The 26,044-nt window shown below is 40.2% G+C and overlaps 1 protein-coding gene across 3 annotated transcripts in view; it reads left to right on the top strand.

Annotated features, from left to right (window-relative positions):
• The window catches only part of CDH8 (cadherin 8), a 417,595-nt gene that overhangs the window by 373,579 nt on the left and 17,972 nt on the right, over positions 1 to 26,044 (top strand). For 2 of the 3 annotated variants that reach the window (XM_007993552.3, XM_007993550.3), the window contains exons 11-12: positions 20,150 to 20,401; positions 21,763 to 21,945. In XM_007993552.3, coding sequence (XP_007991743.1) covers positions 20,150 to 20,401; positions 21,763 to 21,945 — 435 coding nt within the window. Of the gene's footprint in view, positions 1 to 20,149; positions 20,402 to 21,762; positions 23,857 to 26,044 lie in introns of those variants that run through there. The other variant, XM_007993547.3, reaches the window with a different exon arrangement.

Here is a 26,044-nt window from a genome sequence, read left to right as displayed (position 1 = left end):
TGGTACACTTTCAATTAATTATATAGGAAGTTGTAATGGTACTGAAGGAGACTGGCTTCACAAAAACTTAGTTTTTATTAATTCATTACACTGTGACTATTTCCAACAAGACTCAGTATTTAGAATAGAAAGATATAAATGGAGTGTGGATGTTATAATATTTGTTCATATTCCTAAATATTGGATACTACTTTATATATATTATTCTAATATGCTGAAAATTTCTGAATGTGGTATTTTTATTGTTTTGCTGGGTTTTTATAAATAAACAACAGATACAACACAGTGATAAGAACTTAATTAAATCTCTTGTCCATACCTACTAAACACAGTGACATTTTTTTCTTTGTTTTGACCTTCTTACCGTTTTCATTTCATTTGATTTAACAAGAAAATTTGAAATAAATTTGCAAGTCAAATATCTGGCGACGTTTCTCAACAAGGCACAATATCTACTGATCTCTTCATCTGTTTATTTTGCCATAAATATTTGCCTGACAAGTGCCTTCATTAACTCTGCCTCCTTTTTCTTTTTGTTTGCATCTAAAAGGACAACCATAAGTCATAGCTCAGTAATTTTAAATACATAGGATCTAGACCAAAGTAACATTTCCATATCAGGGCAACAGATGAAGTACGCTAAAAGAAAAAGAGAATTTGGATTTGCCTGTTTTATTTTATCTAAACAATAAACAATGTGGAAAGAACTTGAGATATTTAAATACTAACAGTAATAATAATGGCCAATCCTGTTTTATTAAAAATACAAAGAAAATAGAGTATTTCCCTCTTTTATCTGCAGGGGATATGTTCCAAATCCAGATTGGACACCTGAAACCACAGATAATATCAAATCATACACACACACACACACACACACACACACACACACACAGTATGTTCTATGTTTTTTCAACCTGAACGAAAATGATTGCCTAGTGACTAAAGGGCAGGGAGTATATACAGCATGGATGTGCCAGAAAAAAAGGATGATTTAAATCCCAAGTGGGACTGAGAGGGACAGAGAAAGATTTCATCATGCTACTGAGAATGGTGCACAATTTAAAATTTATGAATTGTTTATTTACGGCATTTTCCATTTCATAGTTTCAGACTGTGGCTGACCTTGAGTAACTGAAACAATGGAAAACGAAACTGTGATAAGAGAGGACTACTGTAATTGAAAGAAATAAAATAAAGGAAAGAGGCAAGGAAGGAAGGCAGGAAGGCAGGCAGGAAGGAAGGCAGGAAGGAAGGAAGGAAAGAAATTCAGACTGTGGGATAAATTACACAGATAAAAGTGAGGAGTTATCCAGATAGGCACAGTTTATCTTTTTTTTTTTTTTTTTGTCTTTAAGTTCTGGGGTACATGTGCAGAACGTTCAGGTTTGTTGCATAGGTGTACGTGTGCCATGGTAGTTTGCTGCACCCATCAACCCATCTTCTAGGTTTTAAGCCCTGTATGCATTAGGTATTCGTCCTAATGCTCTCCCTCCTCTTGCCGCCCACCCCCTGACAGGCCCTGGTGTGTGATGTTCCCCTGCCTGTGTCCATGTGTTCTCATTGTTCAAATCCCCCTTATAAGTGAGAACATGTGGTGTTTGGTTTTCTGTTCCTGTGTTAGTTTGCTCAGAAACTCATTATTTTTTATGAACTCATTCTTTTTTATGGCTGCATAGTATTCCATGGAGTATATGTGCCACATTTTCTTTAAATAGACTTTTTAATTTTTCATGGACTATATATGTGGGGTATGCAAGGTAGTTTTCATTCTGAGGGCTCTTCTCTTTGCTTTTCGGTGGCTGAGCCCACATGAGCTCTTCTTTGTGTGCCCACAGAGGGAAACATCTAGCACAAGGTCTTTAGTGTCTCTTCTTATAAGGACATTATTCTTCTTGGATGAGAGCCTCACCATTATGACATTATTTAACCTTATTTACTTCTGTAGAGGCCCTATCTCCAAATGCAGGCACACTGAGGGTCATAGCTTCAACAGAAGAATTATTTACGTATTCAGTCCGTAACAAATACTTCCTTGTTTGCTACAGGAAAAATGATATGTTATAAGGATATTCACGTTGTGTGAAAGAATATCCCTTGATTTCCATCTCCAAATGCTTCAAGGACAAAATATCAATAATCAAAGAAGAAATTTCTCCTCAACTAACTATAGGAGATAATTGTTCAATCCGTGTGCCCCTCTCTGAATATACAACTAACATATCCAATTTCAGTTCAGTAAAATAGAATTCTGGTATGCACCTCTTTAACATAATGGTGTTTTCAATATTTTAATAAAAGTTTGATTTTTTTTCCCTCTCTAAGGCCTCTTTTTATCTGAACCTGAGCATCCTCAGTTTATTGCTCATGTTTCATGATATGAGTCATGCCCAGAGAAAGGCTCGGAAATCATCAATATTTCTCTTAAATTTTCATACACAACCCCAGGATGTATATGCTTTCCAATAGCCTGAAATTGAACTCTCCCTCTCTCTGATTTATTTTAAACCACATATAAGCCTTTACAACAAATAACATGAAGGGAAATAAATTTAAGCCCACAAAATATAGCTTATGATTACTTACTGAAGTATTTAATCAGCAAATATTTGCTGAAAACCCATTATGCATCTGCAATAGGTTATTTGTTACTTGGAAGCTTCTGAGTTTATTTCTGTACCTCTAATATCTATCTTATCGCCATTACTCTATCATTTCTTTGTAATAGTGTTTTGACAAAAATATAAAGAGTTTTGTAAGATCATGTAACTCATATATCTGCAGATATTGGGGACAATTTGTGAAGGAAATTATACAGAAAGAAGTGATATTTGAGCATCGATATAAAGAACACATACATCTTCACAATTCAAATTATGGCTAAGGAGAGGTAGAGAGATTATCAAGTCAAGCTGAACGAAGAGCAAATATGAAAGCCCTGAAGAGGGAAGATGTTTGACTCAGAAAAGGCTAGGATGTCTGGAACATATAGAGAAAGGAGAGTGGCAGCACATGAAGCTGGAGAATTAGACAGGGGCTAAACCATGCAGACCTTGGGGGAAGAAACTAAAATCTCTAATGTGTAATCAAGTGCAGAAATTCTAAATGTACTCTCTCTCTTTCTCGTTTCCCCCCTGCCAACACACACACACACACGCACACACACACACACACATATATAGATAGATAGTTATACATGTTTATCTATTATTGAGAGTCTATATTGCATTCCATTTCTATTTGATATGTTTTTCCAGAATAATGTGCTTAGTCAATTTTGTTTTTGTTCGGTAACAGAAATTCTTACAAGATTAGAGAGATGGAGAGATAGGTAGATAGGTATATAGACAGACAGATAGACAGATATTCATTGCTGTCTCATTTTCTAACTTTTAAAAATATTTCTCCGTGCTTGTGAATCCGTTAGCTGTTCAGTTCCTTGAAACTAAAACCATTCCAAATAGAAGTGGGTAAAACGATGGTACCAATGTTATGAGAATTCCTGCTCTATGTCAAGTCCTGTGCTACAGACTGGGAGTAGAACTGTGACTAAGGCAAGTCTGCCTCAAGGGGCTTATATTTTAATGAAATAAAACATATACATTTTATTTAACAGTATCTATGTTTTTCTAAAATTTCACAAGAATAATGCATCAACATTATAAGGGATTAATTGTAAGATGACTGCCTTTAGCATGGTCTCATAACGTTCAGTAAAAACCTAACAAATTACTTGAAAAATAAAATTACATAAAACTAAGAATAAAACTAAATATTTTTTGTTCATAATCAATCTGTTGTCAGAATCTGAATAAAAGTTCATATATATTTACGTTAACTGTACTCTGCCACCTGAAACTAAGCAAGGCTATGTCCTTGAAAAGAGTTCTTGTTCATTTGGTCTCTTCTTTACTATTTACTTGGCACATACCTTGTATTTCTCAGCCAAGGAGAAGGAAACTCAATTCTACTACCACTTTAGGAATATTGTCACTGGAGGCATGCCTGGTGCTCTTAGCTCACTTTAAGTCCCCGTGAAGATCTTTTGTACAAAAGTCAGTCATAAACAACTGGGTATGGGGAATAAAGCAAGCTCCTGGAAATGGAGTTTTTCTTTTTTCTTGGTATAATATTCATCTGTAAAGCATTCCAAAAGAATGAGGAAACAAGAAAATCTCTAACTGGGAGAAATAATGGGGACTATGAGTACATTTTCTTATTGGTATACAGTGGGGATTGGTTCATGTGGATACCAAAATCCATGGGTACACAAAGTCTCTGATATAAAATGGCATAGTATTTACACATACTCTATGTACATCCTCCCATATACTTATCATCATCTCTAGATTACTTATAATACCTAATTCAATGTAGATACTATATATAGATATATTTTATTGTGTTTTTAATTTGTAATATTTTAATTACTATATTGTTATTGTTTATATTTTTAAGTATTTTCTATCCACTGTTGGTTGAATCCACAGATGTGGAAACCATGGATACAGAAAGCTGACTGTATTTGAATACACCTGTTGAGAATGTCAGAGAGCCAGGTGATAATGTGATGCTATGTTTCTATCTCAGTGTAACACAACTGTAGTAGACGGGACATCAACCTATCTGGTTGGATATTAGTTCATCCTAGAGAATTGCAATTGATACTAATCTGCCCATTTTTAAAATTGATCTTGTCAGCATATCCTTCTATCTTTTGGAAACTTTTGTTTTGCCCTCAACTTCAAGTGATTTTTTAAAAAATAATGTAGTATGTAACTATGGATTCAGTGATCATTTCCTCTCTTTTTTCATATATTTTTTTACTTCTAGAAAAATTTCTCCCTTTTATCTAACATCTCATTATTAGGACATACTCTTCTGTTTACGGTGCTCAAAAAGATAAAATAAATGCAATAGAAGCAATAAGCAGGAGCAGAAGCTACAAGGGGAGAGGGCAGGCTAAGATTCAGAGACAAGAAGATGGTACACAATGGAAACATGAAAGACTGAGAAGAAAGTTGTTGAATAATGTAAGAGTAAAACTGAAGCCAAGTTTAGAGATTGTGAACAGCCAAGATATTATCACTTATATGACTGTTCTTTGCTTTTACACTAATGGACAGCAAATAAAACAAACAAAAAACTAAAGTAAAACTAAAGTAAAAAACAAAAAAAAACAGTGCATGTAAACAGATAGACAATGAAAAAATCTTCCAATAAACACCATTGATCATCTCACCAATTGTTGAAAGTCAAAAGCCTTTTTCTTTTTTAAAAAAATCACAAACAAGGTAAAGGTGCCCACTGTAACTTCTTGTACTCAAAATTGTATTAGAAGTTCTCATTAGTGTACTAAGATTTAAAAAAAATGAAAACAATAATTCTTGAAAAGGAATGAATAAAATCCTTTATTTGCAGAGAATGTGTGACTATATAGAAATACCCCCAATATGATCAGATATATTTTTCTATTCTCTATTTTACTAATTTGCTCTTTAAAACCTTACCATTTCCTTTCTTCTGATTGCTTTAGGCTTATTTTGCTCTTCCTTTTATATGGCCGATGGTAAAAAATTAGGCTATTGATTTGAGAGCTTTCTGCTCTTTTAATACAGACATTTAACGCTATAAATTTCCCTCTAAGGACTCCCTTAGTTGCAACCCACACATTTTGATTTCATAGTATTTTTGTTTACATTTGTTTCATAATTTTTTTAAAATTGCCCTTTTGCTTTCTTCTTTGATCTATTGGCTATTTAAGAGGGCATTATTTAATTTCTACGTATCTATGAGTTTCCCAAATTTCTTCCTGTTATTGGTTTGTAACTTCATTCCATTGTGGTCAGACAACCTACTTTGGATTAGTTCTATCATTCTATCATGTATTGAGGTTTATTTTATGACCTGGCATATAGTTCACAGTGCAGAATGTTCCAAGTTCACTTGAGAAGAATATTTATTATACAGTTGTTGAGTGTTCCACAGTGTTAGTGTAGGAACCTAGTTTTTAGATTCTTTCCTGGGCTGGGGTCACCGCGAGAGACTACTCGACACGGAAATCACAGCGGAGAGATTTATTGCTAGCGCGCTAGGGTCCTATGTCCGAAGTTGGCCACAGGACCCCGAATGCTTGTTACAGACGGTTTATAAAGGCAAAAACTACAAAAATTCACAAAGCTTGAGGCGCAAGATGATTGGAGCAGGTTATGGCCTGAGCAAGATGTCTTACTTTAATTGGTTGGTTTGAACCTGGTTTGAACCCGCGCGGGGTATTTCCCGGACTTGTTCTTCTGTTTGAGTTCCAGGAATATGGGTGGGTGTTTTAGATAGCCACACGGACATCGGGCAGGTGCTTTAGATGGCCACCTGGTCGTTGGGTGGGTGCTTTTAGATAGCCACCTGGTGTGGCTTTTCTAAGCTCCTAAGTTTCTAAGTCTCTAAGTCTCTGAGCTTCTAAGTCTATAAGTTTCTAAGCTTCTAAGTTTCTAAGTCTCTAAGTTTCTAAGTCTATAAGTTTAAAGGTTTCTAAGTTTCTAAGGCTTCTAAGTTTCTAAATCTATTTTCATTCCCTCCTCTTTTTTGTGACTAAGAGGCTCAATCTTGAGCCTCCTCTTCTGTCCTGAGGGCTCGGTACTGTTGGGTCAGGACCATAGCCTGCACAATGTTTAACTTATCTTTAATAAAGGCGAGCAAGCGGTTAAGTATACACGGCCCGAAAGTCAGGATGAGCATGAGTAGGATAAGGGGGCCTAAGATCGTGGAGACTAAGGTGCTGAACCAAGGAGACTGGTTGTACCAGCTTTCAAACCAATTTTGTTGAGACTCTCTTTCCTTTTTTCGTTTGTCTAATCTTTCTCTTAGTTTTGCCATAGAATCTTTAACCACTCCTGAATGGTCTGCGTAAAAGCAACATTGTTCTTTGAGGGCTGCACAGAGCCCGCCTTCCTTTAAGAAGACAATTTCTAGTCCTCGCCGGTTTTGCAATACAACTTCAGACAGAGAGGTTAGAGATTCTTCAAGTTTTGAAATAGAGTGTTCTATGGCTCTAAGGTCCTCATCCATGGCTGCCCTAAGTTGTTGCAGATGGTAGCTACCACGTACTAAAGCTGCTGTTCCGGTCCCAACTCCAGCTGCTACCCCCACTCCTAGCATTACAGCGAGGGTGAGTGAGACAGGTTCCCTTTTGGGTCTACTATAAGCTTTCTGTTCATACCGGAGGTCAAAGGAGTCTCCAGAGTGATAGTATACCCAGGGAACAACCTGTACTAACACGCAGTAGTCTGTGCTGCGGTTAAACGCTGCTGTGGATACACAGGGAGTGAGTCCAGTGTTGCAAGCCTACCAATCTGTCCCGGAAGGGACCAAATAGTGATTGGAGCTAGGCACTGTCAGAGTCTTGTCACAGAGATGCTGATGGCTAGTGGGCACCTTTCCTATACAGATTCCTGACCCGGAAACTTCAGCCAGGGTCAGCTTTTTATGCTGATCCTATGCACATCCAGTAGGATTAGTGGAGTTGGTGAAATTATTAGTGGAGGCAATGCCCTCATAATAAGGGGGGGCTGTCGCTAGGCACAGCCAACAAGAGGAGGTGGATTCTGGCCTGGTCTGGTTCAAGGCAAAGTAAGAGCCTTTTATGAGATTAAGGAGGCTGTCACCTAAGCCCGGAGAACTCAAGGGCAGGGTAGTGCCTTGAGGGGCCTTTGGCTGAGGGCCCTGAGGGGCCTCCGGCTGGGGGCCCTGAGGGGCCTCTGGCTGAGGAGGCCTTGCTTCTGGTAAAACTGGGTTTTGCCCTATTGAGACAGGAGCTGAGGCAGGGCTGACTGCTAGCCTAATTTGGATGGGGATCCTAAACAGTGGCTTTTGGTGTAAATATAGGCCCCATATTAATCCTGACATCTAGCGGCCATCAGATTTCGCCGCTTTTTTGAATTTGATGCAGACCAGATTACAGTCGGCCGAATACCGGGTTCTGGTGCAGGGCTTAACAAAGGACATGGATATGTACCATGGTGTTGTGGCCCATTTCCATTCTCCATTATTAGTAGTTACACAAGTCTAGCTAGCACAATACAGGGAAGTTATATCCCCGCAAGTTTGTTTCATTTTTCCTGTCCGGAATCCGGGGCAGGCATAGAACCTGTTCCGGCTTATGGACACCTTTCTAGCCTGTTTCCTCCATGCTCCCCCTTCCATGTTATCTACCCCTGCTACTTTATCTAGGTTGAGATAGAGGTCAGGGAACTAAGTTCCTACAGGGGCAATTTGTGAAGTCTCATATAGGACTTCATGGGTATTAAAATTAGTTACTCTCCAGGTTAGGTTAAAAGGTTGGTGGGGGTTTTTGGTGTCAGCAACACGGGGAAGGAGGGCTAGTAGTGAGTAAAGGGCTAGGTACGAGTGAGTCTTATCTTGAGGGGGTCCTCAGAGCGACGGAGTCTCCATGTCCTAGGTGGTCCGGGCGTCTCTGGAGCAGCCTTGGCGTGGGATGCGTGGATCCAAGTGGCGATTCCGTCAACCTTTATGGCTGTGGGTGTGGTCAGGAGAACAATGTAGGGTCCTTTCCACCGAGGCTCCAGTCCTTGAGAACGGTGTCGTCTAACGTAGACGGAGTCCCTCACCTGGAAGGGGTGGCTGGTCTGCGAATGTCCTGGCCGGTACAGTTCTGCCAAGGGGGCCCAGATTTGGGCCTGTACTGCTTGTAGTCCTTTTAGCCGGGCCTGCAGGTCAGTCTTAGAGTTGGAGGGAGAAAAGGAGTCAAGTAGGGTTGACAAAGGGGGAGGTCCTCCATAGAGGATTTCATATGGAGTAAGCCTAAAGCGGTTAGGCGTATTCCGGGCTCTTAATAGAGCTAGAGATAGGAGGCGTCTCTAATCTTTTAAGTCAGTCTCTAAGGTCAATTTAGTAAGGGTCTCTTTTATTGTTCTATTCATTCTTTTTACCTGTCCTGAGCTCTGGGGTCTATAAGCACAATGCAATTTCCAATTAATCCCCAGTATCCTGGCTAGCCCTTGACTTACCTGGGAAACGAAGGCCGGCCCGTTGTCTGACCTAATTACCTTGGGGAGTCCAAACCTAGGAAAGATTTCTTCCAGAATCTTCTTGGCTACTATGTGTGCCGTTTCTTGCCGGGTGGGGTAGGCTTCTACCCATCCTGAAAAGGTATCTACAAACACTAGTAAGTACTTATACCTAGCATAGTGAGGTTTTACTTCAGTGAAGTCTACCTCCTAATAAGCCCCCGGGCGGCTGCCACGGGTTCGTATTCCTGCTGGCACTCGAGTAGCCCCAGCGTTCACCTGCTGACAGACCTTGCAGGCAGAAGTCACCTATTCTATTAGAGTACTTGCCTTAGGAATTAGAAAGTCAGTTTTTTCAATTAACATTTTTAACTTCCGGCTACCTAAGTGTGTCCAGGCGTGCATCTGCTGGATCATAGCCACGGCTTCTTTTTGTGGGAGGACTGTCTTTCCTTCTTTTTCCCAGTTCTTGGTGTCCTTGTTTTCTATAGCTCCTATGGCTCTTGCCTCTTCTTGGTCTTCTGGGGTGTAGGTGTGTCCATCCTGGTCGGTTTTGTTGGGTTCTGAGGCTAAGGTTAGTACTTTTGCCATGGCTGCCTGCTTGGCCACGTGGTCCGCCTGTCTGTTTCCTACTGCAACTGGATCCCGTCCTTTCTGATGTCCGGGACAGTGGATTATGGCTACTTCTCGTGGGAGGAAGAGGGCTTTTAATAAGGCAATTATTTCAGCTTTGTTCTTGATTTCTTTCCTCTCTGATGTTAGGAGACCTCTTCTTTCATAAATACTTCTATGGGTATGAGCCGTTGCAAAAGCATATCGGCTATCTGTATAAATATTAGCCTTTTTCCCCTTGGACAGCTCTAGGGCCTTTGTTAGTGCTATTAGCTCAGCCTTTTGTGCAGACGTGCCAGGGGGCAGTGACTGTGCCTAAATGGTGGTGTGGCCATCTACCACTGCCGCTCCCGCCCTCCGGGTACCTGAGTCAAGATAGCTGCTGCCGTCTGTATACCATGTGTGGTCCGCGTCTGGGAGTTCTGTGTCCTTGAGGTCCTCCCGCGTTCCGTGGGTTTCTGCCAACACCTGCCGACAGTCGTGAGGGCTCAGTTGGTCTCCTGGTAGCGGCAGCAGCGTTGCAGGGTTCAGGGTGACCGGAGGGCCAAACCGGACGCGGTCTGTGTCCAATAGGAGGGCCTGGTAGTGGGTCAAACGTGCATTGGTAATCCACCGGTCCGGGGGCTGTCGCACTATGGCCTCTAGAGCATGTGGAGTAATAATAGTCAATGGCTGCCTAAGGGTTAACTTAGCAGAGTCTTTGACTAACATGGCAGTGGCTGCCATGATGCGGAGACACGGGGGCCAACCGGCTGCTACAGGATCTAGCTTTTTAGACAGATACGCTACCGGTCTCTTCCAGGGCCCTAATTTCTGGGTTAAGACTCCTTTTGCAATTCCTTGCCTCTCATCTAAGAAGAGGGTGAAAGGTTTTGAGGTATCCGGTAACCTAAGGGCTGGGGCAGAGAGGAGTGCTTTCTTTAGAGTCTCAAAAGCCAATTGATGTTCCTCCTGCCAGGTAAAAGGGGTGCTTCCCTTGGTGAGGGTATAAAGGGGGGCGGCCAGTTCAGCGAAACCGGGTATCTACAAGCGACAGAACCTAGCAGTTCCCAGGAATTCACGCACCTCTCTGGGATTCCGGGGCGGTGGAATGCGAGCTACAGTCTCTATGCGCCCAGGGGTGAGCCACCTTTTCCCCTCACTCAGTATGTACCCCAGGTAGGTTACCTTGGTCTGACAAATTTGTGCCTTCTTGGCGGATGCCCGGTATCCTTTTTCACCCAGTTCCTGGAGTAGATGCTTAGTACCTTGCATGCAGGCTTCCTTTGTGGGGGCCGCCAGGAGGAGGTCATCTACATACTGGAGCAAGGTCACTTCTGGATGCTGGGTCCGGAAGTCGGTTAGGTCCTGGTGGAGAGCCTCATTGAAGAGAGTAGGAGAGTTCTTGAACCTTTGGGGAAGTCGGGTCCAGGTCAATTGGCCTGAGATTCCTCTCTCAGGGTCTTTCCACTCGAAGGCAAAGAGTTCCTGGCTTTGGGGGGCCAGGGGTAAACAAAAGAAGGCATCTTTTAAGTCCAGTACTGTATACTAGCTGTAGTCTGGTTTTAAGGTACTGAGCAAGTTGTAAGGATTGGGGACCGTGGGATGGATATCCACAGTTCTTTTGTTAATTTCTCTCAAATCTTGGACGGGCCTGTAATCCTGGGTACCAGGCTTTTTTACTGGCAGAAGAGGAGTATTCCAGGGTGAGCGACAAGGTCGCAAAACTCCAAGTTCTAGAAATTTGATAATGTGCTGCCGAATACCCATATGAGCCTCTAGGCTCATGGTGTATTGTTTGATAGACACAGGCACCGCCGTGGGCTTTAGATCAATTATAATTGGGGCTTGACACTTGGCCCGCCCAAGTCTTCCCGTTTCCGCCCAAGCTTGAGGAAAATCTTGTAACCAAACATCAGGGAGGCTGGTGGTGACTGGGGTGTCAAAAAGCCGGTGTTCATCTTGCAGAGACACAGTCAAAATTTGGATGGGCTGGCCGTCTCGGTCTAACACTTGGGCCCCTGCCTCGGAAAAGTGGATCTGAGCTCCGAGTTTGGTTAGGAGATCTCATCCTAGAAGGGGGTATGGACATTCGGGTACCACCAAGAAGGAATGTGTCACCATTCCTTGCCCAAGGTTAACTGTCTGGTGGTTAGTCTATTTGTGCATTTTTCCTCCTGTTGCCCCCTGGACCCAAGATGTACGAGAGGACAAGGGCCCGTTTGCCTTGGTCAAAACCGAGTGTTGGGCGCCTGTGTCCACCAAGAAGGTGGTGGGATGCCCCCCTACAGATAGAGTTAGCCGGGGCTCGGGGGGGGCTCCAGAGCCTTGACACCCCTATTCGCTGTCCTCACCTAAGGTGAGGACAGGAGCAGGTTTCTTCTGGTCTCTAGGACGCTTGGGGCAGTCTTTGATCCAATGCCCTCGTTCTTTGCAGTAGGCGCACTGGTCCTTATCTACTTTAGGCCGCCTCCACTTTTCCCCCTGTCTCCCTGACCCTTTCTCCGTTACTACTGCTGCCAGGATTTTTGTCAAGTGCTTATCTCTCTTTCGGTCTCTTCGATCCTCCCGTTCCTCTTGTTCCTTCGCTAGCCTGGCCTCCCTTTCCTCGGGGGTTTCTCTCTTATTATACACTTTTTCTGCCTCTCTGACTAATTCCTGTAATTCATAGGTCTGGATCCTATCTAATCTTTGGAGTTTCCTTTTAATATCTGATGCTGCTTGGTCTATGAACGACATGGCCACGGTAGCCTTATGTTCTAGAGCCTCTGGATCAAATGGGGTATACATTCGGAACCCTTCCAGAAGTCTTTCCATAAAGGCTGCCGGGTTTTCTTCCTTTCCCTGAATTATGGTCCTTACTTTGGCCAAATTGGTGGGGCGTTTCCTTGCCCCCTTGAGACCCGCCAACAGAGCCTGGCGATAGATTCGGAGACTCTCCTTACCTGGTGCTGTCTCATAATCCTAGTCCGGGCGGGTGAGGGGAAATCCCTCGTCTATTTCGTTGGGGAGCTGGGTTGGAAGGCCTCCTGGCCCCGGCACATTTTTCCGGGCCTCCAGGAGGACTCGTTGCCTTTCTTCGGTGGTCAGAAGGACCTGCAAAAGCTGTTGACAATCATCCCAGGTAGGCTGGTGGGTGAGGAGAATTGATTCTATCAATGAGGTTAAGGCCTGAGGGTCTTGGGAAAAGGGGGGGTTGTGAGTTTTCCAATTGTAGAGGTCGGAGGCAGAAAAGGGCCAGTACTGGATTGCGCAGTTGACCGTGCGAAGGGGGAAAAGGGAAGACTGCCAGGTGGGAGTGCCATCCGGGTCTTCAGTCCGCCGCAAGCGGAGACGAGGTGTTGGTGGTGGTGTTCTAGGGGTTAATTCAGGCGGGGTTGGAGAGGGAGGCGAGGTAGAGGGAGGGACCGATGAGGGGGCTGGAGAAAGAGTAGGAGCCAAGGGAGTAGTGGGAGGGAATGGGGATAGGGTAAGGGACGAGGGTGAAGCATAAGGTGGAGGCCTCAGGAGGGGGTCGTGAGGAGGAGGAGGAGGTGGAGGGTCGGACAGGAGGAGGTCTTGCTGAGTTCCATCAGGGAGGACTGGCTTAGGAGGATCCGGAGTCTGATTCTTTGGGGCTTCCACGGCAAGGAGGGTAGATTGGGACGGGGAGGGGGAATGAAAGAAGGGTTTCATCCAGGAAAGGGGGTTTCGGACCAAATCTTCCCAGGTGATTATGTAGGCCACTTGGTCTTGGTGTCCTTGTGGCCCAGGATTCATCACTTTTGCTTTAACCTGTAAGATAATGGAGAGGTCAAATGTTCCATCTTGGGACCACCCAACCTGGAGGGTTGGCCATTCAGACGAACAGAAAGTTTGCCATCGTCCTTTACAGACTTCCACGGAGAGATCGTGGGCTCGCGCCCGGACGTCAGGGAAGTGGGTCAAAGTCAAGGCTAAAGGAGTTGTTAGTGTCTGTCCCATAGTTTCGTCCAGAAAGTCACACACACACAAGGACGAAATGACAACAATAAACACAGTGGCCAAACAAACACAGAGGAGCCGCGCGGCCAGAGAGTGGCGCCACAAGATTACAAAAGATTCAGACGGCAGGGGTGACCTGCCTACAGAGTCGTCAGCTTTCCTTCCGAAAACCGCCAGGGTGTCCCCCGGGGCACAAGGGGGAAGGTGCCGGACACATCTGTCCTCCTTCCCCACTTGATTATTCAGACGGAGTACTCCTCAGAGCTAGCCGGCAAGACAAACAGAGTACAGAGCGAAACGAAAGTACCTGACAGTACCTGACAGAGTCCGTTCGTCAGTCGGTGGCCCGGGCCAGTTGAGTCTCCACCAGAGGGGTCGAGGGTCCTTGGGCGACCCCCTTTCCCGGCCAACGCACCAAATGTGGGAACCTAGTTTTTAGATTCTTTCCTGGGCTGGGGTCACCGCGAGAGACTACTCGACACGGAAATCACAGCGGAGAGATTTATTGCTAGCGCGCTAGGGTCCTATGTCCGAAGTTGGCCACAGGACCCCGAATGCTGTTACAGACGGTTTATAAAGGCAAAAACTACAAAAATTCACAAAGCTTGAGGCGCAAGATGATTGGAGCAGGTTATGGCCTGAGCAAGATGTCTTACTTTAATTGGTTGGTTTGAACCTGGTTTGAACCCGCACGGGGTATTTCCCGGACTTGTTCTTCTGTTTGAGTTCCAGGAATATGGGTGGGTGTTTTAGATAGCCACACGGACATCGGGCAGGTGCTTTAGATGGCCACCTGGTCGTTGGGTGGGTGCTTTTAGATAGCCACCTGGTGTGGCTTTTCTAAGCTCCTAAGTTTCTAAGTCTCTAAGTCTCTGAGCTTCTAAGTCTATAAGTTTCTAAGCTTCTAAGTCTCTAAGTTTCTAAGTCTATAAGTTTAAAGGTTTCTAAGTTTCTAAGGCTTCTAAGTTTCTAAATCTATTTTCATTAGGTATAGTTTATATAGTTTTTCAAGTCTTCTACCTTCTACTTTGATTTCTGCCTCAATGTTTTATTAATTATTGAAAGTGAGGTATTAAAGTATGCCACTACTGCTTTTTAATTTCTAGGTATTTTATGCTCAAAAAATAGATATTTTATGCTGTAAAACATAATTGTTTTATACAATTGCTTTGTAGAACAGTTAAGACAAAAAAGAAGAAAAACTATGCATTTATACTGTCTTTTATAAGTAGATAATTATTGTCACTGATACTCTGTTTATTTTTAATGTGGATTTGAGTCACCATCTGGGGTCATTTGCTTTCAGTTTGAAGAAAACTTCCTTTAGTATTTCTTAGTAAGCATGCCTGCTGGTGACAAATTCTCTTTTTTTTGTACATCTGAGAATATCTTTATTTCATATACATATTTATTTTGAAAGATAGCTCTGCTGAATATGATTGCTGGTTGACAATTTTTTCCTTGAGCATTTTGAATATGTTATCCCACGTCCGTCTGGCCTTCATTGTTTCTATGAAATTTTAGCTGTTAAGTGATGAGTCAATTTTCTCTTGTTTTTAACATGTTCTACTTGGTTTTGGCTTTCTGTGTTTTCACTATGATATGTCTATTTATGAATATCTTTGTGTTTATGTTCTTGGAGTTCCTTGAGCTTTCTGGATGTATAGACTATTTTTTTTTTTAATTCAGGTTTTCAATGATATTTTTTTCTGTTTCTTTCTCCTTCTCCTCCCTTAGTACACTCATTACATATTTGTTGGTGCACCTAATGGTGTTATTCATTTTTTGAGACTCTGCTTATTTCTCTTTATTCTTTTTTTCTTTCTCTTCTTTAGTTTGTGTATTCTTTATTGTTCTATCTTTGAGTTCACTTATCATTTCTTCTGCCAATTCTACTGTTTTGGTCACTCTAGTTAATGCTTTATTGTCCCTCTCATGGGCTTTTTCTTTTTGCCAGCTGTTTTCCCCCATGGGTTATATTTTCTTCATTCTTTGTATGTCTCATAATCTTCTGTTGGAAATTAGGCATTTTAGATAATATAGCAAAACTGGGTACTATCTTCTGAAGGCTTATTTTATTCTCTTGTTTGTTTAATGACTGGCTGGATTGTTTTAGTGAAGTCTATTTTCCCCCTGTAGTATTAAATCTCTGATGTTTCACCTCAGGGAATCTCAACCATGGGTGTGTCCACAGTCACCTTAGAATTACAATTGTTTGGGCAGGGCTCTCCTTGATTGCCTTTTCCCCTGACCACGTTTAGCTGTTGAACTCCACTAATTACCAACAAGATTTCTGTATTGTTTGTAAGGCTGCCTTGGAACCTAAATTGCTCTAAGGACCAATCCATTCAAATTTGATCTCCTTTGAAAGAGTAGTTTCCTAGGTCAGACTTTCAGATTCGTTCTGACCCAGGTGGGCTCCCGAGGCTCCCTCTTTCCAAGATTCCCTGCTTTTCACTCCCCTGGGCAAAATCCTGAGCTATTGGCTCTGGAGCTGGTGTGAAGATTATGGCATGTTTCTCTGAGGAACAGCTATACCTTAGGACAGAGCATATGATGCCGAGGGAAAAATAGCCTCAAGATTTTTTTGGCTTGCCTCTCCCAGTGAATAGTGGGCTAGGGAAAGGACTATTGAGGCTCCATATTCTCAGTGGCACAGTGCCCAGCCAGAGCCTCTCTCCCATGAGTGGGGACCAGGAGGAAGAAAAGAGTCCCTGCCTCTTAACCACACTGACTTAGAACTTAGCTTGAACAGTAAGTAACTAGGAACAGAATGACAATGTCTGACATCACACCTTTCCCCCAGAAAATAGTCCTCCAACTGCTCGCTGCAGGGAGAAGGACCCCTGTATTCTTGACTAAACCAGTTTGGAGTAAAGTTTCTACCTCACTGAGCTGAGACAAGGAAGGATGGGAGTGGGTTCTTGTTCATGCACTCTCAGAGTCTTACCATTCTTACCAAGCTCTAGTCGATTTTCTTAAATAAGTGTTTCTTTATTTGCTGCTTGCCTCCAGATCCATTTCCAGAATCTTTAAACGTTTTTCCATTTATAATTTTCACCAGTTTCACTGGAAAGCACATCTGTGGAGCTCCTTTTGCTATCATGCTGAAATGGAATTCTCTGATAAGATATGCTTTCATAAATAAAAAGAAAGTCTTAGAAGATTGTTGAAGCTAAAATCAATGTATAAGGCAGTTAAATTATCAGCAGCAGTGAGTTGAAAATATATTTTTAAAAAGGTAACTAAATTGTAAACAGGTTTACTATCACAAGAAACTATATACAGCAGCAAAAATAAATCTAACAAAAAGATGTGGACATTTTTGTAAGCTAAAAACATTTTATTGACATGTATTAAAGAACATACATAAATCACTCTTAATGTAAAAAACTGATGATAAAGATGTAATTATTTCAAAATTGGTTAATATTTAAATATAACTTCTACCAAATTTCTTATAGGAATTTTTATAAAACTTATAATCTGATTCTATATTTTTCAGAGAAGAGCAAATGAACAATAATAGCCAAAATATCCTTAAAGAACATGGTATGAGAAAATGCTGTAACCAATATCAAGATTTATGATAAAGTTTTCATTCATAAGAAACAGGGTATTCCTTCAGGGTTAGAGAACCAGATTATTGAAACAGAAGAGAGATCTCTTAAAAGAATGAGGACGCATAAAAATTTCATTTGTGAGAAAATGAGCTTTGACGATCAGTAGGTAAGTGACAAGTTACTCCATAATTAAAATTGAGAAACTCAACTTTAGTCTAGAAAACAATCAAATTAATACAACCTAAAAATAGTTGTATATAATTAAGAAATTTTAAATAAAAATTTTTCAAATAAGGCTTGAAAACACTAATTATAAAAGATTAATAAAATAAACTATATTAAAATCAAAAATTTTAATGAAATGAAAAGGCATGTGTTAAAGAAGTTAGAGAGTGTTAAAGAAGAAAACACAACTTTGTAGAAGATATTTACTACATTTAGGATTTTAAAAATTATTCCAAAATCATTAATTTGTGCTTTGTGAAATTGCTAATATTCTATGGTTTTTGATGTGTAAAATAATGGCGATTTCATTTAGCCTAATGAAAGAACTCAAGTAAATTGAAAACAAATACAAATACCAATGCAAAAATAGGAAAAAAAAAAAAAAAAAAAAAGATGAGTAGGTAAAAAAAAAGGAATTGATGTTGCCTGGAACTGGCAGGTAAAATTTAGCAAGAATAACTCACAGACTTTCTTTACTCAGTCAACAATTTTCTGTGTGTAGAAAGGAGAGCAAATTCCAGGATTAGTAAAAAAAAAAAATATGTAAGTATGAATTTAGTGTTAGACCCACCAATGCTTTTCTCAGTAGTAAAGGAGATAGCTTTGTTCTGCACTAAGCAATATTCCTGCTACAGTTTCTAAATTATTATAATAGTCTGTTATAAAAGGAGAATATGGAAAGATTGTTTCTCATAGAAATAATGTCAACCACAAACAGACAATAGCCTCACTTCAGTTTTATTAACTGTCTCTTGAAGAACAAATTCTATCTTTTGTTTTGAACTATGGTGTACAAAACCATCCAGAAATATTCTTTGTACTAATTAGCTGTACTCATACTTGTCATATACTTTCTGAAAATATAACACAACTATATAGTCTGTATCTGTTTTGAGATAATGTTCCTCACTTTTAGCTTACTGGTATTTCCGTCTAGGTCATGACAATAAAGATTGCTGGATCATTTTGTATATAACTGCTTAACTACATTAGAAATTTCTTTTTCTAAGTATATTCAAATTACTATATAATGATGTACAACCAGAAGAAATTCGGAAAACAATTGTTAAATCAGAGTGCTTTTTCTATTTGACTGCTTATTCGAAAAGCATTATAGGCCTGTTTATATCTTAAACAAAGCAAAATTAAATATAACTATACATCTATTTTGGGGAATGGCTATCAGTTTTTGGAAATCCTAGTATAGTGCTGTATGGTAGAGTAGTTTTATAAAACTTATCTGAAGTCATCTGAATGGAATATCTCACTTAGTTGAGTATTTTGGAAATCAGTAGGATACTGATGCTCAGAAATTGGACGGCAATGGTTTGGAATCATTACTATTATATGCAATGATTAGGTAGCCCAGTGTCCTGGGGTCTCTAATTTGCCAATATTTGAAAAAACAAATAAACAGAAAAACAACCCAAATAATTATTTTGCCCAAATAACACTATGCACAGTAACCAAACTTGTGTTTGTTTGCTTTTGGCTGTAATATCACTGACAGTTAATCAACATTTCCATTTTGAGTAAATGTATATCTTTCAGTAATCAACATGAGAAAGCAGATTAACAATTATTATATACGATGTGACTGCAATTTATGAGATGAGGATGAATGACAACCAAATATTTCAATTTGGGGGTGAAAGTTTGAGAACTGTGTGTCTAACATGGGAGCAGCCACTTCTCACTGACCAGTTTTACTTTGAACTGAAGTATATTCTTAAGTATTGCTTAACTGTTGCTCCAGACAACCAGTGTATATCTCCATATAATTAACTGACACCTGCAAAATGGAGCACAAGCTTTTATGACTTCCCATTTTGTTCTTATTATGTAACCACTATAGGTCTTCTCTACAGAATTTTAATGTATGTCGCATATCTCCTCCGGGTAGTAAATAAGGCTTTTGCTGTATCTTAATGTGAATGCTCTAGGCCATGAGTGACTCTCTTTTTAGGTACCTGTGGGGAATCAGCAAAGTGCATTGTTTTGCAACCGTATTGTTATACAGTCCAACTTTTAATACAGAGCTTCTCAAACTTGTGTTTCAAATATGATGACATTTTATCCAATCAAATTTGCTTAACCTATTATCATTCTAAATAAATGATTTATTTTATTATCAGGCTAAATAAAGAAAATCAAACTTATGTATGGTATACGGAGACGAGATAATATATGTCTTCGGAAGGGACACTTACAGATTATTTTTGTAGAAGAAATGTTTTGCATTTTTAAGGTGATGATGGTAAAACTCCCTTGGTCCATCCGGGGTCCCATTCATTCAACCTGTTACGGTTGTTCTGGTCCATGCTGATTGAAAAAGTACGGGTTGGGCGCGGTGGCTCACGCCTGTAATACCAACACTTTGGGAGGCCGAGGCGGGCAGATCACGAGGTCAGGAGATCTAGAACATCCTGGCTAACACAGTGAAACCCCGTCACTCCTAAAAATACAAAAAATTAGCCGGGCGTGGTGGCGGGCGCCTGTAGTGCCAGCTGCTCGGGAGACTGAGGCAGGAGAATGGTGTGAACCCGGGAGGCGGAGCTTGCAGTGAGCTGAGATCGTGCCTCCGTCTTAAATTAAATTAAATTAAATTAAATTAAATTAAATTAAAAAATGAGCGGAGACGAGTCGGGGAGAAAGCCTGAGCAGTCCACTGAAGTTGGGATTGTCTTGAGGTTTGCAAAAGGTTCATGAACTAGGAAAAAAAAAGTGTTATTTGGGCAGTCATTTTGAAATGATGCAACTTATTGTGATTTTTACTTTTTCCAGATAATTCCCTCAGTATTTTGGCAAAGCATAATGGATTCAACCGCCAGAAGCAAGAAGTCTATCTTTTACCGATCATAATCAGTGATAGTGGAAACCCTCCACTGAGCAGCACCAGCACCCTGACCATCCGGGTCTGTGGCTGCAGCAATGACGGTGTCGTCCAGTCTTGTAATGTTGAAGCTTATGTCCTTCCAATTGGACTCAGTATGGGCGCCTTAATTGCCATATTAGCATGCATCATTTTGCTGTTAGGTACGTATTTCCTTCATAGCCTTCACCCTTTTTCTGGTTCATAAATAACTGTAAATAAGGACAGAAAACTCTCATCTATACAGGCAACAGCATTCCCTTGGGGAAGAGGAACTTCCTTTCCTTCTCCAAGTTTTGAGATCTCTAAGAAGAAGTGAAGAGAAAAAGGGTTGAGCTAGTAAATGTCCAATTGAAGAGGACTTTCAGTGCCTTTTTCAATTCCATCACCAGTAAATCGATGAATAAGGCATAATGGTGGTGGCAGTGGGGAAGTGCTTTTGTGTCGTTACAACACCATCTATTACATAAGAAGAACTCTGGGTGTGGGGCACACCAGTTCACTGCAACAGCAGGCTCTACTATGCCCACAATAGTGTCTCATTATAGATTGGGTTGCCGAGTCCATTGGATCCCAAATTTGGTGACATGAAAAGAAAGCAAATAAGCAAACTAAAAATAAGTTTTCTTCAAATTACCATTGCTTTTCTCTGACATTTTCCTTGATATAAACATCAATTTAAAATGATTGCAAGTTAAGATTCTATAACCTTTTAATAAAAAAAATCCAATTATAAAATGAGATTACACAATAGGAAAATAGAAAAACAAGAGAGTCGTATCTTATCCTACCCTTGAGGAACAAAACACTTTAAAGACGGTGTCAGTTACTGTCTTTCTTGTTCCATCTGTCTTGCTCACCCAGTGCCTTGGATTTAAGCATCACTTTGCTGACATATTTTGCTCCATTAACCCACATTTGATTTGGCTGATCTGGCTAGTTGGGTACGTTTTCCTTGCCCTTTCTTCACATTCAGGTTTCTCTTCCCAGCTAGAGGCATTCCAGCCCTCCCACAAGACAAGTTGCCCATGCAAATTTGACATTCACTTTTTTAATAAAAGAACGTAATTTAACTGGAGAGTGCCTTGAAAAACTGTGAAAGCCCAAGGACCTACTTTGCTCCTTTTTTTAATAGAAGGGAGCTTTGGAACCAAAGGATGTTAAAGGACTTGCTTGAGACATACATCAAGCTAGTCATATTTTCAGTGCTATTTTTTATTTTGTGCCACTCACTCTAATGATCAAAACAGTATAAAATGTAACTTTCACCATGAATGCATGCATGCCAATTCTTTTAACCCAGCTCTATCAGCGTATAATAAACCAGTAATCTGGAACAGTATTTACTCAAAATTTAATGTTCGTCATTCAGAAAGATGTTTAGCTTAATTCTCCAGTAAATATTATTAAAGGTGTATGCTCACACGATTTTGTAAAAATACCCCTCTCTCCTAACATATATAGTGTGTTGCTTGTGAAATTATATGCTTGTTTGGCTGACTGTTATTTAATATTTTTCCTCTAGTCATCGTGGTGCTGTTTGTAACTCTACGGCGGCATAAAAACGAGCCATTAATTATCAAAGATGACGAAGACGTTCGAGAAAACATCATTCGCTACGATGATGAAGGAGGAGGGGAGGAGGACACAGAGGCTTTTGACATTGCAACTTTACAAAATCCAGATGGAATTAATGGATTTTTACCCCGTAAGGATATTAAACCAGATTTGCAGTTTATGCCAAGGCAAGGGCTTGCTCCAGTTCCAAATGGTGTTGATGTCGATGAATTTATAAATGTAAGGCTGCATGAGGCAGATAATGATCCCACGGCCCCGCCATATGACTCCATTCAGATATATGGCTATGAAGGCCGAGGGTCAGTGGCTGGCTCCCTCAGCTCCTTGGAGTCCACCACATCAGACTCAGACCAGAATTTTGACTACCTCAGTGACTGGGGTCCCCGCTTTAAGAGACTGGGCGAACTCTACTCTGTTGGTGAAAGTGACAAAGAAACTTGACAGTGGATTATAAATAAATCACTGGAACTGAGCATTCTGTAATATTCTAGGGTCACTCCCCTTAGATACAACCAATGTGGCCATTTGTTTTAGAGGCAAGTTTAGCACCAGTCATCTATAAACTCAACCACATTTTAATGTTGAACCAAAAAAGATAATAAAATAAAAAAGTATATGTTAGGAGGTTATAAATCTTGTGGAGTGTGAATTAAGTATGTGGAGTGTCTAGAAGTCCTTGGATATTTGATATTTACCTGACCACCACAGACAAAGATTGGGATCCTGGCTAATCCTTAGAGAAATGGTTTAAATAGAGGAAAAAAATCAAAATTAAAAGGTGCTTTCTTAGAAAAAAAAATACGGACCTGCAAGGAATCTGCTGCTGATATGTGTCTTCTGCAAGGATTTTTATGAATGCAAATGGTTTTTTTCCCCTTCACCAATAAGGATCCCGCCACAAATGATAAAGCAATACTTGGTCTGCTGTACATTATAACTTTTTGGAGTTTTGAGAGGCCTCCTAGATTATATGGTACGGTGACCACACATTGTACATAATTGTTGGCCCCACTCACCAGAGACTGAATAGCATCTTTAAATATTGTGTCGAGCCTTAAAATATTCACATATTCGTAATCCATTCCAGGGTGGGGCTTGCCAATTCAGTGGTGGGAGGAGAGAAATCCCATTCAAACATGCTTGTTTTCTAGAAGCAGGATTCCTCGTTCCCTCCGCTTCATCTTCTTCCACAAGGACACAAAGATAAACTGTATTACACAGTGGACTACATAAGAGACAGATGGTTTTATTGCTAGCGCGTGAATTTATTTGTTTAATCCTCGAAATAAATATTTTATTGATGTCCATTAATGCTTTTATTTATTAAGGTTGGTAATCTATAGATTAAGGGGATATATGGGGAAAAAAACTAAATTATATCCATTAATAATCCTTTAGATTGTTTTATATAAATATATATACAATGAATGTTTAATACATGTACATTTTGATGAGATGAGTATGGCAGGCAATATTATCGAAAGGAGAGCTGATAGTCTCTTTAGAGTAGAAAGTGTTATTGTAACTGGTGATGGCAGGAACAGCATTTTCCCAGAGAAACTTTTGGACTGTTTTCTATTTTGTTCATAATCCTAGTATTTGGTGTTTTTACTACAAGCACAAACATCCTAAAGTATATTGATTCCTGTGAATATTTAAACTCTAGACTTTTAGATACCTACATAATGCCCTGCCCAAGAAACATGCTTCAAGTTACCCCCACAGTTTTAGAGCAGGAACTGATTTGTACATAATTTCACTGCTTACGTTTTTAGCACTCCTATCCCCGATCTTCATGGTGATGCACAGAATGTCTTAGACTCCAAAAAGGAACAGCACTAGAAGATGTGAGCATATTTAATTTGTAATGCAAACCTGCCATTTAGGAGTAGAAAATGTATGATAAAACTCAAGTATTACATGCAGATCATTTTAATTTTCTACTTTGCTTTAATGCAATATTGTTTATTTACTCCATGTATTGTATTCAGAGAAACTCCTGTATTGTTTCCTACTTTGTGAAATATATTTTTATAAATACCTTTGTTGTCATTAATTTTTTTTCAATCAGTGGAAGATCTATTAACAGAATCATCAACTCTAACTAAAATTCTAGAATACTCAACCAAACCATCCCAAGGGTCACTTTTGTTTGTAAGAGTCTTTATCATAAAGAAACAGAGAAGAGAAATGGCTTGCCAGTGATCATACACCAAGATGCCAGCAGGGACATAAAAAGAACATGGAAAGCCTAAAGGCTAGTCCACCTGTGTCACTTGGGTCCTTCTGGAAGCAGACACATTGAGCAGGGAAAACCTGCAGACAAGTTTACAGACCTAAAACTTGTAACAAAGATTTGGCAAGAGAGTCTTAGACTGCAGTGCAGACCTGGCAAAATCTCTGCCAGCCTGACAGGGGGTTCTAGAGTGAAAACATATCCATTAAAGCAGTCAGGCTGTGGTCCTCCGTCATCTCAGTCACTGGTGTGGGTCTGCTAAGAAGAGAACGGTTTTTGACTCAAAAACTGAAGGCACCAACTTCTAGAGGCTACCTCCACTGTGACAGAAACAACATGTTTAAATACTATACTAACAATTTATAACTATCCAGTGGCTTAATCAAGCTTTTATTGAGTTTCTGCTGAGAATAAGTCATCTTTTCTATGTAGTATTATGACTAGTGAACACTTTTTCTTGAGGTCAAAAGGTTGGTCCAGCATGACTTTAAAATATACTAGGATTTGGCACAGTGTTAAAAGAAGTGCTTGGTGAATGTAAATTATTATTAGTAGTTTCAGTAATAATCAATAGTAATATTGTAACTATCTTACACCTTCCAAACCGAGGAGAGATGATTATTATGTTTTATGTATCTCTTGAACGTCAGACTCATTTCTAGCATACGTTGAAGTTCCCAAAGATTATAGACACATAAATATGTCTAACAGAAAAATTACAGTATTTCTTAAGGAGTATAAAATCTATATCCTCAGATATTGATAATCAACAGGATAATCTTCATACAGTGGTTTCTGTGAGTGGGAGATAATGTCTGGTGTACCAGTTGACCAGACATTGCCTCAATATTCTCTTTGCCTAGGAAGACAGAATGAAACCATGAATCTCTTGCTGACTTTCTTTGCCACCACAGTGTCAGTATTTTGCATTTAAAAGTCTATTTCAGGTCTTGTAACATAGAATAAAGTGACCAATACCTTGATCCTAATAAGATTGACCTATACTTTTAGAGTGTCGTGAATTAAATTAAAAATCTCAGGAACTCTCTCTCTTTCTCTCTCTCTCTATCTCTCCCTTTCACACACACACACACACACACACACACACATACACACAATAAACAAATAAAAAACACATTTTACTTGAGGTTTTACTTTAGCAATAGACTTGCCAGGACTTTCCCAACTAAAAGAGATCAATAAGGTTCCTAACATTTTCTAAGATTTAAGTTTCCCATGCTCAACTTGTTAAATAACACATTTTAAAAACTTTATTGAAATGACTATTTTTTTAAAGCTCTGTGCATTGTTGTCTGTTTCATCAACATTGGCATAGCAGAGACAAGAGTACTCTCTGCTAAATGGAGAAGAATGGTTAAGTCGGAGCGAAGTGAGACAAAGTTACCCCCCTCCGCCTGCCTCACAATTCAAGGTTCCTACCTAGGGAACTGATGCATCCCTGGGGGACTGGACACAACACGGGATCAATTCAGCCTCTACTCTGTCTATGATTTGATCAAATCATATTAGCAAAATGTCTCTTAAACATCCATATATGAATATTAAAGAGTATTAAGAGGGGCATTTCTTACAATATTTTTGTGAGTATAGTTATAAGTTTCTAAATACAATAAGTTTTATAATACAATGATTAAAATATCCTATTTTTAAATTCATGTGTTAACCTTGCCACAAGAATTATGACTTCTAGGGTGTAAACTTTAAAGTGAAACTGTTTTGAAAAAAATCTGCAGTTAAGTGTATGTGTATATATAGAAGAAAAGGAAACTTAGATTTACTGGTATCACCAGTGAGGCAAGAACGCTTAGAAAGATACAAATGTGTCTTTGGGAGAGTTTGCTTAATCAGATGCTTAAAGGAAGACAAGTCTCTGCATGAGACTTAGAAATCTCCTAGGAGCAGCCGGATTCCACACTGAGACTCAACAGAGTTCTGGGCTATGCTGTATTTTGGAAAAGGAAAAGCGGGTGCT

The sequence above is a fragment of the Chlorocebus sabaeus genome, chromosome 5 (assembly GCF_047675955.1).
Source record: "Chlorocebus sabaeus isolate Y175 chromosome 5, mChlSab1.0.hap1, whole genome shotgun sequence".
Classification (NCBI taxonomy): Eukaryota; Metazoa; Chordata; class Mammalia; order Primates; family Cercopithecidae; genus Chlorocebus; species Chlorocebus sabaeus.
The sequence above is the reverse complement of the archived record's forward strand: the minus strand, read 5'-3'. Positions and strand labels throughout refer to the sequence as shown.